The sequence below is a fragment of the Aspergillus puulaauensis genome, chromosome 1, assembly GCF_016861865.1.
Source record: "Aspergillus puulaauensis MK2 DNA, chromosome 1, nearly complete sequence".
NCBI lineage: Eukaryota > Fungi > Ascomycota > Eurotiomycetes > Eurotiales > Aspergillaceae > Aspergillus > Aspergillus puulaauensis.
This window is the reverse complement of record NC_054857.1, coordinates 5,252,896-5,266,442: the sequence shown is the minus strand read 5'-3', so window position 1 is coordinate 5,266,442 and position 13,547 is coordinate 5,252,896. Positions and strand designations below refer to the sequence as shown.

General features: G+C 47.9%; 4 protein-coding genes across 4 annotated transcripts; 1 reads left to right on the top strand and 3 right to left on the bottom strand.

Moving 5' to 3' along the window:
- Positions 1–517: 517 nt before the first annotated feature.
- APUU_12073S (uncharacterized protein) lies at positions 518–3,040 on the bottom strand (the record flags this gene model as incomplete). Its single annotated transcript, XM_041698234.1, has 1 exon — positions 518–3,040. The coding sequence occupies one exon, from the start codon at positions 3,038–3,040 to the stop codon at positions 518–520; it is 2,523 nt and encodes an 840-aa protein (XP_041551439.1).
- Positions 3,041–4,413: 1,373 nt separating this feature from the next.
- KTR5 (glycosyltransferase family 15 protein) lies at positions 4,414–6,141 on the bottom strand (the record flags this gene model as incomplete). Its single annotated transcript, XM_041698233.1, has 5 exons — positions 4,414–4,755; positions 4,812–5,208; positions 5,263–5,349; positions 5,401–5,802; positions 5,870–6,141. The coding sequence occupies 5 exons, from the start codon at positions 6,139–6,141 to the stop codon at positions 4,414–4,416; spliced, it is 1,500 nt and encodes a 499-aa protein (XP_041551438.1).
- Positions 6,142–9,825: 3,684 nt separating this feature from the next.
- Positions 9,826–11,214, top strand: APUU_12071A (PH domain-containing protein; the record flags this gene model as incomplete). The annotated part of the gene is made up of 3 exons (XM_041698232.1): positions 9,826–10,065; positions 10,134–10,889; positions 10,993–11,214. The coding sequence occupies 3 exons, from the start codon at positions 9,826–9,828 to the stop codon at positions 11,212–11,214; spliced, it is 1,218 nt and encodes a 405-aa protein (XP_041551437.1).
- A 683-nt stretch (positions 11,215–11,897) lies between these two features.
- On the bottom strand, positions 11,898–13,451 carry APUU_12070S (DMT family transporter; the record flags this gene model as incomplete). Its single annotated transcript, XM_041698231.1, has 6 exons — positions 11,898–12,170; positions 12,241–12,659; positions 12,715–12,787; positions 12,847–12,852; positions 12,908–13,261; positions 13,332–13,451. The coding sequence occupies 6 exons, from the start codon at positions 13,449–13,451 to the stop codon at positions 11,898–11,900; spliced, it is 1,245 nt and encodes a 414-aa protein (XP_041551436.1).
- Positions 13,452–13,547: the final 96 nt, after the last annotated feature.

Sequence of the window (13,547 nt, the reverse complement as noted above, 5' to 3'; positions counted from 1 at the left end):
TGGTTTCTGCGGATTTGGATAAAGTTAGTAGGACTCTAGTTAGCGAAGGCGACTGCGAATTACCTGAAGATGGGAAAATATAAAGAAAAGGGCTCTATGGGGTGGGTATCACTAGGGAGGGAGAGGAGGAGGGGAAAATTATGGGCGGGTTGTTTTTGGTTGCAAGTGGGTAGGTTCATGGCCTGAGGCCGCCAACACTAGTGTGCCACCGCTCGAGTCTTCTGCCTACTCAAAAACAAACAACATTACAGTTATATATTTTGTTTGGGGTTTGACTGAGCATTATAGAAAAGAATTGTTTCATTATTCATTGTTACATAAGACAGACTGTTGATTTCATCTTCGCGAAAGTGAAACCAACCCAACCCAAACTTGATAAGAAAGTAAAAGATGTGAGTGAAACAAGAACGCATGCAAAATTAACATATGAATAAAAGAGAGATACAGAATATGTAGAACCAAGCGCTGGATAGGACTAGTTATCCCAAGCATAGCTCTGGCCAAGCATCTACAATCCCTATGAGGCACTTCCTTTCATCAGGCGTCTTGCTCTCTTGTGCGCTTTGTCGAGGGTCTTCGACTTCCGCACATTTTGGACGTGCTCGCAAATCTTTGGGCTCAGACGATGCGCACAAGCGTTGATCCTTTCCCATGTACTGCTCACGATCTGTTTCGCTTCATCGCTCACCTTTTTGGTTTGGTACTGCAGCACAGAGGATGCGGATAGAAAGGGCTGCACAGCAGTGCGCTGAAAGACTTCGGAAAGTTGCTTGGATGTCGGTAAAGCGATGTCTCGCGTATTGAAAGACACTGAGAGAGAATCCCGGCGCAGGAGGCTCGCTTTCTGTTGAAGAAAATGTGTCCGTTTCACTATGTCCCCCACGAGTACTTGGAGTTCATTAGAGGCTCGGCCATAAACTTCCGATAATCCCATTTGTGCTGTGCCCACGTCCCGCACAAGCTCCGATGTAATGGCCTGAGCTGCACGCTTCCAGTTCGCAACTTTTAGCCAAGGTGTTCCCAGATCTACCGTCACAACTTGATTAACTGGTGGTTTTGAGTCGGCGGTTATGGTGACGTTGACAGGACCATACGCCTCTTCTCGATCCAGTTTGAGCGAGTAAACACCATCAAAGAGTCTAGAAAGTTCATACTGAAGCCGCTGGCTGCGTCGGGTGACTTGGACATTGAATTTTGGCGACTTTCTTGAACCCGGTGACTTATTTGGGGGTTTGATGACAAGATGACAGTCGCCGACTACTTGGATTTCAAAATTCTCGGACGGCTGTGATGAATCGATGCTCGACGGTGCCCCGCGTATCAGATGTTGAAGTTGGGATAAGCCGTTAGGCTGGTGCCCCAAAACTTGGACGCTGCGAGTCGTTGACGAAAGTGCTGACAAAGAAGTTTGTTCCACCTCCGCCATTGGGATGATGCTGGTAGTATGAATGCTAGAATTGGGGGAGATCTGGCTAGTGGTTACTGACCGAGCGAAGAAGCTTGAAATGAAGAATGCGGCGGCCTTCAAGGCCAAATGACCCAGGGCGAGTGTTCCGGCGGATAAGGCGGTAATCATCAAGACACGCAACACAAAGGCCAACTGGGTATCATCACTCAAGTACGGCAGAGGTAGTATTTTTTGAGTGAAGCCTTTGACATCCAAAGCCGAGTCTTTCTGAACATCACCTGGGCAAGACTTGGGATGTTTCCTGGGGTAAATGTTTGCCAATGACGCCAAGTTTTTGTTTAGCTGGCCGGGCGTTATGCTCTCAAAAGTGCTCAGATCAATGGGATATCGTTTCAGAACCGTGGTCTTTCCAGTAGGTATATGGCGAGATTCCAGGCACATGTGAAGACTGTGGTGATTCACGGGGATTGATTCCCTTGACATTTTCCAGAGAGGCTTCTCTGAAATAACCATTGCTGGTACACCATGTCGTTCCATGAACATTCGCGCAGACTTCTGGGTGTTCATGGCGGCTGTGGTGTCCTGAGAAGACAGGAAAATAATGGCCATATCTGGGAGTGCCCATTCAGTGGACGATGAGATACCATATCCGGTCCTTGTCCATAGAGATGTGCATGCAGATCGATTCTTGAACTTCAAGTTAATTGTCCTAGGCCTGTCAATATGTGACTCAGACGTGGCCTCGAGACATTCATCAACGATTAGTTGGAAATGGATTGGAAGAAGCTCCGCAAAATTAGGAACAGCGCCTGCGCCGAACGAGGTAGGAACCACATGATATCTTGAAGACTCAGTTGAACTGCTTTCGAATCCACTGGACGTGCTCGACACTAGGACATCACCAAGCTTGTCAAGTATGATGCCACGGAATTCCGAACTTCCGACATACACTACGCGGAAAGGTTTATCGGTGTCGATGCTTTTCTTTGTTATCGTTTGTTGGAGAGTGGCCATCAGAGTCGAGTCCTGCAAATTGGTGGAGATATTATCTCCTAGCTCAGCAATCTCGGAACCATCGATCAACCGTATGGTGTGCTTGAGCTGTACCCTCTCAGCCTCAGGCCACTGGTCAGGCTCGATGAATTCGATAGACTCGGTGGATTGGCGAAAGGCAGTCTGAGCGGTGAGAGAACTGTCATCGATGGAGCATCCGATCTGAGGAAACATGGGCTGTAGTTCTTGAGACTCGGATACATCACTCCTGGAGTCGTAGCCTTCGTTCTCTAGGCCCTCCTCGTAGTTTCCATCCATATCATCGTTACTGCTATATCGTTCGTCTAGGCTCGCCACATCATCAGGACCACTTGGGTCGATTAATGATCCAGCATCGGTCTGTTCAGACGGAGCTCCATCTTCGGAGTGTATATCTGATAAACTCAGTGTTGCCCAGCTCTCACTTAATGATTGTCGTGGATGGTCTGCCGGAGGCGTTGACGTCATATCGATAGGTCTCGAGCGGGATAACCACTCCTCAACCGAGCCACTGAGGGGAGGTAACGTCGGATATTGTAAATGTGAAATGCCCGAGGCAGTGTGTGGACGCCTGGGAAGAGGCTTTGAAGAGTCAGCCATATCGTGAGAGAGTGAATGCCATGGAACGGATATCAGATCAATAGCGGGTCAAATGGAGTAAAGCGGAGCGGAGGAGCTTCGGGTCGAACGAGACGCTCGACAACTTAACTCCCGTGAATGAAAAGAAAAAAAAATTCAGCGGAGAAGTATGCGTTAACTCGACGAGGACAAAGTTGTCTCTTAGGATGTCTGACCGTGAGCTTCTCTGAACAGGCTCAGCCTAATAGGCAGATGCCCGATGACAAGCTAGGCGGCCGTTGATGTGGGGGAGGGGGGATGCCAACTTGCCGGGCGGAAGAGGAGTCAGGTGAGTTACGGAATAAAGATAGAAAGAAAGACTCACCTCGACTGTTGTTAGTAAGAGGTCTTTAGCTTTTAATGATCGGGTCAGTAATGTTTCTCGCTTTATTAGAGGCACTGGCGTTGATGAAGGAAGAAAGAAGATGGAAGAAGTAGCAGCTGGAGTGACAGATGCAGGTGCAAGGCGTAACAAGGTCAGATAAGCAGTCAGCTGATGACGAGCGAGGTGTGGCCGGTGCAAAGTTACAGGTAATGTGAAGGCTCGACTATGACCAATCGACTTTTAACCTCCAGTGAAGTGAACCGTGCCTTTCCAAGGGCCATTCGTCTTAACTAGAGCGCTCATGGTCAACAGGCAGATATCAGCATGTCAAGGCATGGATATATTGGTAGTTAGGTTATACTCCTCCAGTTGATTCCTTCGGCCAATCATAGGTATAATTCTAATTACTATAATAGTAGTACAGAGTAAATCAGAGTACCTCCTGTACCTGTGCTTTCTACTATACTCATGGCCGAGTACCTATCAGAACCTCCAACATACCTAACCCATTATTAGTAGTAGTATTTAGACGCTTTCAGAGAAGATAGGGACAGGTAGGCCATTGTATAATGGGCAACAGGAACAAGCTGCCTTTCGGTTTATCATAATAATCAAGCAGACGTCCTATGCACTCCACTACATCTATTCTATATGATCCGTACAGCTACCAATTTCGAATACCAATTTCGAACCCCGCGAGTCTTTATGTCCAGCAAAGTCGGGAACAATAGAAAGAACCCCCGCCCCCCCCAAAGAGATAAATGAAGTCTCCAAGTGAAATACACAAAACACGCTAGATGATTTGTCGATATTGATGATAATGGCCACGCATCTTCTAGAGAAGAAGTCGTCATATCCGTAAAAAAAAAAGAAAAGAAAACGCCGCCCACAACCCCACAGCCAACGTAACAGGTAGGCTCAAACAAAAATAATAACTCCAACGACGACCCGAGTGATGCTCATAGCCGAACAAGTAGATACGGAAATGACGACGTGAAGATTATACAATGAATATTATAGCAGGCCGTGTCTATGGAGATGCCCACCCTCCAGCAACATCCACCCATTCCGCGAGACAGCTGCCTTGTTTGCCTTCAACATCCACAATGTCTGTATCACACCTGCATCTGCAGCCAACACCGTTCTCTTTAACAGGATCAGGGTTGGCCCAATACTCGTCCTCTTCTATACGCGCCTTCTCATCTTCGGTTGTCTCTTCTAGGTATGGGATACGCGGCAGTTGTCGCGCGGGAGCGTTTGCAGGGCAATGCTGGATTGTGGTGTGGCGGTAGCCGAAGTCACGGAAATAGTGGATATCACTGGGTGACAGGAGGATGCCAGCGGCAAGTGAATGTATGGGTGCATCACCCCACTGGAGCAATATCGTTAGTCAACAGGGTAGTGAAAGCAATTAACAGGGTCACTCACTCTCTCCATCCAGAAGCCACCACTCCGGTCCATCATCTCAAAGAAGTCTTCATATTCTTTACTCCGGAAGAAATCCAGGCGTGCAATTTCGAAGTTACTCCAGAAATGACACATGTTATAGCTCTCTCCTTCCATGGTTTCAGGGTCAACTTCATTCGTCTCGCCGGGCTCGGTAATGAGGATTTCCTCAGGAAGAGTCTCTGGTTGCTCGTCTTCGAGTTTCGGTTCCTCAATGGGCTCAAGAAACATTTCCCATAACCCTTGCGATTTAATGTTCTTCTTCCGCTTGTACGCAGAGGCATAACGGAAGATATTCGGGACGGTTTCGCGAAGTTCCTTGACAGCAATGGTGAATCCGTATGTTTTATTGGCCTCGGCCATTTTGATGAAGGGATCGCTGATCCATCCGTCAGTAACAGTAAAATGCAAACATTGGAAAATGTATCCTTACTAGGTGATGTCACAGAAGTATGTAATCTCGGGCTCTAGCCGCCAGTACCATTCATACTTCAAGAGTAGAGGGTGGTTGTAGAAGAATCTGAGGAGAGATTAGCATTTCAAACAGCATGGACTAAGCGTAACGGCTTACCCAGAATAGAACCGACACATGTGGTGATAGCTTTCCATACCACCATACATGATTGCGGCATCTCCTTGTTTCCGAATACCTTCTTTAGCAACCTCGTGGTCAACCCAGCTGGGGTAACCCCACATTGACTCGTCGATCTTCCCGAACTCTACGGGAGCGCTTGTATAATTCTTGACGGTGTTGATGAAGTTATCGTCGAATTCGGCGTCATTTAAAAAGACATAGGGGTAGCGGTACCAGCGGTTGAAGTGCCGTTCGATGGACTTCATTGACTGGATAACGCCATCTACTTCCTTGTTTCTGGCCAGCACAACGAAGGCCGCATTCGCACGGGGGCCATCTGTCCTCTCAACCGGAAGACAACCCGTTGCGAAAACTTTATCATATTTTTCGCTTATTTTTCTGTGAGGGCAGATCGTTAGCAACAGAATAAACATTGACCTCCCATGCGATATGAGAGCGCACGAACCTTATAGATGGCGGCGTGCCCGCTGGTATTAGGATGCCCCCTGGCGAGGCGGGATGTCGGACGAAGAGCAGCAAAATCAGGACTATTACAATGCATGGAAATAATAAAACAAACCCTAGGGGTACAGAAATAGATGAGTTGCCCTTCAACCGTATCCTGCGCCTGAAAAATGCAAATCTTGAAGATTTCTGGCCTTTTTCATAGGACGAGTCATCCAAAGGAAGACTTGGTGTTGAGGGCAACCATTTTTGAACTCGTTGAACGAGGCCCATGGGTGCAAGCGTGCCCAGGTTGGGTCGATCCGCGAGAACGATATCGAATTCCAATCAACACGGTTGGGCACCTGCCCGAAGTTGTGTGAGTTTGGAAGGCAAACCGCAACTATTCCGATGATTCCGTCTCAAGTTATATCTGCCGCACGCGAGTAACGGCTTTTGAACGGATCGATTCGGAGGCGTGCTGGTCGTCAATGCTGACAATGACAGGGGTGCGACGATTAATATTAACAGACGAAGGGAGGAGGTGAAATAAATCTGTGCAAAAAGCAGAAATGAACGAGTGGCCGGAGGCAAGCCTCCTTTCTCTGCACTTTTCCTAGTTGACTGAGCAGAGGACTGGAAGGGCGTTGAAATCAACGCAAGCGACAATGGCCCTAGACACAGAGGTCGATAATTTGGGGGGCGGCGACCGGGACATCAATCGGGATGAGGAAACGGTGAGGCCAGGTCGAAGACCGAGAAGCTGCGGAAGACGTCCGATGGAGTTTGAAGGCTCGAAGGAATGATTTTGGGGACGGGGATGGTCGAAGTTTTGCCAAGCGTAGGGAGGCGTCAGCAGCCATGGGCGTGATTTACAGGTGGTAATTTTGGTAATTCTGGTAATTTTGGCCAGTTAATCTCCCAGCCCGGAAAGGCGGCTCCCCTGAGAAATTGCTCCTGGTAAGATACGGTACCTGATGGTTATTGTACAGTTGGTCCTTGCACAAGACGCCGAACTGTTACTTGTACGGAGTAAGTGTAGAAGGATAAACATCAAGATCGACTTCCTTGTTCTTTGGTTGAGCCCAGAAATATTAATTAAACTCATCTGTCAAGGTTGCAGTGCCTTAGAGCTAAGATTTCTTATTCACAGCCCTCCTGTTGTTGGAGATTTCGGTGACCAGGTACTAAGACCCTGACGCCTAGCCCGCCTATTAGAGTAACACGTTGTCATTAAGCAAAGGAACCCTTGAGCTTCCCAAAGCCTCCCCTCAGCCCCTGGGGCCCTGACCCGCCTGTCCGCCAATGGATTACTTGTGGACGCATCTGCTTCTAGGGCTGACTCGTGCACTTGCATTTATGAGTTTGGCGAACATTTAGGACGACTTATCGCCTCAATTATGGTTCTTTTCTGTTTGCGAGAGGGATCACCAGGCACACCAAATACTAGCGGAGTCCAAAGCCCTTGAGGTTACGTAGAATTTACTGCCATTAGTTAACTATTACTGTCACACATAATGATGCCATTGAGACGGCAGATCCGGGCCCATTCTGCATTAGAATGGTTACCCCCAACAGCGGTAGCGAGGTGCCTCAGTAGCCTCAGCTGCGAAGTTCAAGGTCGTGCAAGTTACAATCTCGATTGAGTTGGCTAGATAGTAACCATTCAGTGTAATCATGATCGCCTTACTTTCATCACAGCTGTTGGGTTTTATAATGCTCAGGACAAGCACAACAAATGTATCTAACTAGCTAGTTAAGTTAATTCAGTTAACTTAGTTAACTACAACAATTTATGCTTTATCATATCCATAATCGACTTCGTTAATAAATTTTCTAAGTTAAAATAATATTTAGATCTTCCATTTAAATTTACTTTTTTAATTTTTGCTTTTTATTAGTCAATGCCATGCAAGATAATTGACTTCTTTATGCCGAGAGGCGAAATATTATTTATTCCCTTACTGATGACTGTTGACTCGTTAAGCCTGGACTCGGTCCAGAACAAGAGGGAGGCACAGTCAGTGGGGTGTAAGGTATCCGTACGGTATATAATGATTCTTTGTTGTAAGATTGGTACTAGGGGTAAGAGCCCTGAAACGAAGGAACAGATCACGTGGCTTACGCCTTCGGATTTTCGGATATGTGGCCTCTCTCGGTCTCAGCTATGTATTAAACTACCTTACTTCAATTGCAGTCACCCTTTATCATATTTTCCCTAGTCTCGCATCCGTGATTGTATGTTGTATACGAGACTAAAACACCAAAATCCACAAGCAGGAACATTTGCGCTTACACTACCGCGAAACTTGGTGTCGGGTGTTAATTAAGGCCACTTGGTCCAGAAAGTAACAATTACAGGATTTGCCCTGGTGGACCATTTTGGCCTTGAAACGACAGATGCTTCGAGACTCCGAGAGCCGTGAATCGCTAGCCTAGCCAAAAACTAAGTTTATCCGGTATGTTGATGCCTGCTTGATCCCGGTGTCCCTAATCAAGATAATCGACATTTCGGTTCAGTAAAAAAAATGAAAAAAAATTATACGGGTCATGGTTCTCGCCCACCTTATTGTATCCTACGGATACCAAGGACCAAGTACGTAGTTTACTCACCTTGAGGACATTAGTGCACAGGCCCGTTTGCCAGGCTGGAAATGCCATGCTTGCTGCATCCATATTCCATACCTACAGTTCAATTACTCATGTGGATAGAAATGGAGGAGAGCACAAAGCTGTTATAGTCCCTGCCCTATTCGACCAGCATGAGCCGCACGGGCATTGTTCCCATGGATCGCCCATTCCCTTGCACCTCATGTCACATCTTCAGCTTGATTTTCTCCTCCAACTTCGAGTATGGACGACAAGCCCCTTGGCACGCCTGGCTTTTGAATACGTATGAAACATTCTCACTGATATACCCCGACTTACGGGACGTTGCCCATAGTGCGCGTTTAACTAGACACAAGAGCGAGTTTTGCGAGCATGAATAGTCCTTGATAGGAATGCACCCAACCTGAAATTTGGTGTCGTTATGGTGGAGGGGATGGCTGACCGATACAGGGAACTCCCTCTGATCTGCTCATGATAGTAGCTACCGGTCGAGAAGAAATTGTTGTATTCGGCTGCCCTAGTACAAGATTCAAGGCTCAGCCAGAACGTGGATGATGGATTTAAAGAGTAGTCCACGGATGTCATCTCAACGATGTTGGATGAGGCTGACACGAGCATTGCGTATGTTTAATCCATTTCAATTCGTAAATCTCGATGTTGTTATGCAGGACTCAGAGTCAGGGTCCTTTGGTGGACGGGAAGGAGCGGGCTAGTCCAGGCCGAGTCTAGAAGCGGGAACTAGGATGAGCTAGTCCTAGTTTAGACTAGGGCATGAGTCGGTGGTTGAGAAGAGAGCTTGCTTCCTGGTCTGGACTGTGGGTATCTGTAGGGACAAGGGAGCGTTGCGCGGCACCTGTAGAGCATATCAAGAATAGTATCTGACCAGGCGACCTAATTTATTCGATTGGATTGGGATTACTGGATTGGCTGCAATTTCTCCTGGCCCATGGTTTCCTATTGCTCCTGGCCGTGGAGTTGAACTTAAAACGTGCGATCAACGATCGACACCTGCAAAAGAAGGCGCCGACTCCGCAGCCTCTGGACTTTGGACTCAGGAGTGTCCACCATCTCGTCCCTTTCGACACAGCCTCTTGCGTGAAGTCTGTTTTGCGCTGTCCATACCTTGTTCTTGTCAGCCAGAAATATTTCTGGCTGACTTCTGCCTGCCGCCTTCGCCTGTCTTTAGGCCTCCGTATACTACTTATGGAGGCCTGATCCCATCGCCGCCCCGTTGGCTTAGATGCGCGCCTGTGCAGTGCGCGCTCTCTCAGCGGTCTACTAGCGCCAGATTTCCCACACCACGCCCTCGACAATAAGCACTTCGTTCGATAAGAAAAAATACCATATACGAGACAGTTTGGCGACGTCATGGGGCAAAAGCGCGCGGCGCCCGGCCCGCTGGTTTTCGAGGGGTCTAATACCCCCGCGATTCAGCTCCCTGATGGCACTGTGCAACAGTCCTTCCTCTCGCCGATTCAACCATCCGCTGCTCATCGTAACGGCCACATGAATTTAGATACTTTTTCTCCGGTCAACGAAAATGGAAGCTTTGAGTTTGATCGGGTCCTCAAGTCAAAGAAGGTGAACCGCCGGGTGAAGCCAAAGCATGTAAGTCTACCTGGCCGTTAAAGTTTGCGCATAAATGGAAACGAATCATACTGATTAGATCGGTGTAGGTGTTTAGAGCATTTTGGAAACCCGCGTATCTTGTTCTCCGGCCGAATTTGTTATCGGTCTACAAGGATGAGGAGGCGACCCGGCTGCGAGCGTCCATATCACTTTCCGAGGTGACTGCGGTCGCACCTATCAAATCTCACCGTTCGTCCCGACAGTTTGTTTTCGCTATATTCACTTCGTCGAAGAATTATCGTTTCCAGGCTTTGTCGGAAAAGGATATGGAAGATTGGATTGCGCGGATACGTACCGAAAGCCGTTTAACTGAAGACGAGGATGCGCTTTTTGCTTTGTCAAAAAAGAACGAACAGCAGGAAGCTGCCGTTCTTAACAAGCAGCGGATCTATGACACCACTGACCATTCGGATATTGAATACCGGGAAAGGGCAAGCTCCCCTGAATTTGCTCGCGATCTGCCTTCTAGTCATCGAACGAGACTCGCTAGTCCTGTAGACTACTCGGCGAATGACATTACCTCATACTCTGAATGGTCAGACGGGCCTGGGAGTAACACGAGTGTCCATTCGAAGTCTAAGCCTTCGGTCCATGATTTCTCTTCGTCCGCGCCAACCATTCCGCAGTCTACTCCTTCTCGCGAAGCCGCTAGAAACCACGAGACTGGGATCCTGCGCGACCCAGAAAGGGTTGTCTGCAGTGGCTACCTGAAGTGCCTCAAGATAAAAGGGGGTGTGCGACATTGGAAACGCCTATGGATTGTACTACGAGCAAAGAGCCTGGCGTTCTATAAAGACGAACAAGTACGTTTACCCTACTATTCACTCAATATTTGCTCTATGAGCCCTTTCTTCCCCCCCCCAACGTGAATATACCATTGGTGAGAGTAATCTAACAATTTGACAGGAGTACTCCGCCGTCAAAATCATCCCAATGACGCAAATATTCGACGCCGCAGAGGTTGACCCCATGTCTCGCTCCAAAAGCTTCTGTCTACAGATAATCGCAGAAGAAAAAATATACCGACTCTCGACGCCTGATGAAGAATCTCTTGCGCAGTGGCTAGGTGCCCTGAAAAGCATAATTGTTGCGCGAAAGAAACAGGGCAACCAACCAGCAGCGTCATAATATCTAATTTATAAAGCCTAACACCCGCAAACGGGCCGCTGACCTCCTTTCTGTCCCTTTTCCACTCTCTCTACACCATATCTCATATTTTATTTTTTTCTGCATCTTGACCTCTCGATAAGCCCTACCTCGCTTATCACTATAGCTCGCTCGCTGACCTTTTTCTTTTTTTTTACCCCTTTGATTAACTGAATATATTACATACCCCCGGGACTACTGACTATATTGGCTCGTTTTGGTTTCTCTGTCACTGCTACCTTTTGAAATGGTTACTGGTAACCATTAATGATTTCCACGCAACCCAGGGCGTGTATACTACTTTGAGCTTGCCTTCTATTATATTGGCGTCAAGGGCGGGTGAGCGTTGGGCCTGAGATACCTTTTTCTCCTTCTGTTGCCTCTTTTTTCTTTTCATTCTTGTCTTAAATCACATTCTATATTCTCTGAGATTCCGTCTTGTGACTTGGATTGGCTCTTTCCCAGTTTCAGATTGTATTTCTATGCGACCTTAATTATATACTATATCTCGCTATCATGCTCTTGTATCGCGGTTGAAACGCAATTGAATAATCCATGTATAACCCATCCGTCCATAACCCCGAACGCCCTAGAATCTGATATCCATAAAAGAACCGAAAATGCGACATGCCTAAGAGCTAGCTACTTCATATACCTCCGGCCCCTTAATCCTCCCTCTCCCTCTCTTCCCCAGGAACGACGTCATAACCTGCCTGTGCAGTGTTTTGACTTTCATGATTAACGACTAGGAATGAACCAAATACAACCGTGGCCCCCGCCCAGTATAACGGCGTGGCGTACTCGCCCTGCAGAAAGATCTGACCGACCAGAGATAGCGGTATCGTTAGGCTGAGACCCACAGTTACGACTAGCGGGGAGGTTAAGAGCATCGCGTATGCCCAGCAAATGTCTGATAGGAGAGAGGAGAGGGCGTTTACCTGTGCGGTTGATTGGTTAGTATAACAGCGACGGATAGTTGTTATTAGTGGGGAGAGCGTGTAAGCATACGAGTATGATAGTCCAAATTCTACTGGTATCAGGCAGAGCAAAGGGTTCAGCGCCGGTCATGTGGAGGACTATGAAGCCCGGCCAAAGAAGAAACATGTTAAAGAAACCGACGAGGCCGAAGAAGAGTTGCATGTTGACGCGGGATTCGTCACCGACTTGTCGTTTAAGGACGATTGTATAAACGCCGTACATTACTGCGCTGAATGCTGCCATTGCATCGCCCAGCGCAATCTCCCCGGCGGATTTGGGAGGGAATCTGCTGCCGCCGTTGCTGTCATCTCCTGGGTTGCTCTCAGTGCCAGAGAGGTCGACACGGGATATGAGAATGATACCAATCAGGGATGCGACGACACCGGCGAGTTTGCGGACTGTGAATCTTTCGATACCGAAAATGGCCCCGAAGATGAGGGTCCAGACACCTAGGACAGAGTGAGTTATCTGTTTTGTGCTTTAAACTCTTCCAAGATATCATACCACTGGTGGACGTCAAGATAGTTGTGCTTCCAACAGTCGTGAATTGCAGACAAGCCATTGAGAAATAGTTCGCCTACGGCATTAATCAATACAAATCCAACAGCACTTTCCGTCTGTACCTAGACCACTCACAGTAAACTAATTTCACGTTAGCCAATATGCAGGAAGAAAAATCAATGTGTAGAATACTCACCCACAACAAACAGAAATGAAAGCTCAATTTTGCAGTCGCCTTCAGGCCTAGCTTCTCGTTGCCATGGCCTTTCCCCGCATCGTCGGTCCTAGAGGCATTCCATGCTCCGGAACTATGAGGTTCTGCATCAGAGCCTGTGTCATTTTCTAGTATGCGCTCCAATTCGGCATCCGAGTAGTGCGAGTCAAGTTGCTGCAGCAAGTTCTCAAAGGATTGGACCTGGTATAATTTCCCCGCGCGGAAGAGTCCCCAGAGCCTGCTGGCTACAATCGTGAACAGTGGGAGGATGAAAGTCGAGGTGTTGAGATAGGTGACAAAGAAAGGTTTGGAGTATGTATTATCGGCGAAAATAGTCTGGTGCGAAGAGTGTTGTTAGACTAATCCGTGGTAAACAAGGATGGGAAGCTGCTAGTTAGGCACTCACGCTGGCCAAAAAGTTCGACGCCGTCCATAATATCACTACGACCAGGAGCAGACAGATTCCCAGTGTTCTCCTGGCCGTACCGGCTATTCTGGGGCGTCTTGCGCTCAATGATGGCTCCATGGAGGCACCGATATTCAACCAACGCTGTTAACGTGGATTCGGAGGGGCGCGGAGGAGTAGGGGAGGAGTTGCGCGCGTGATGGCGTTATCAGTCGC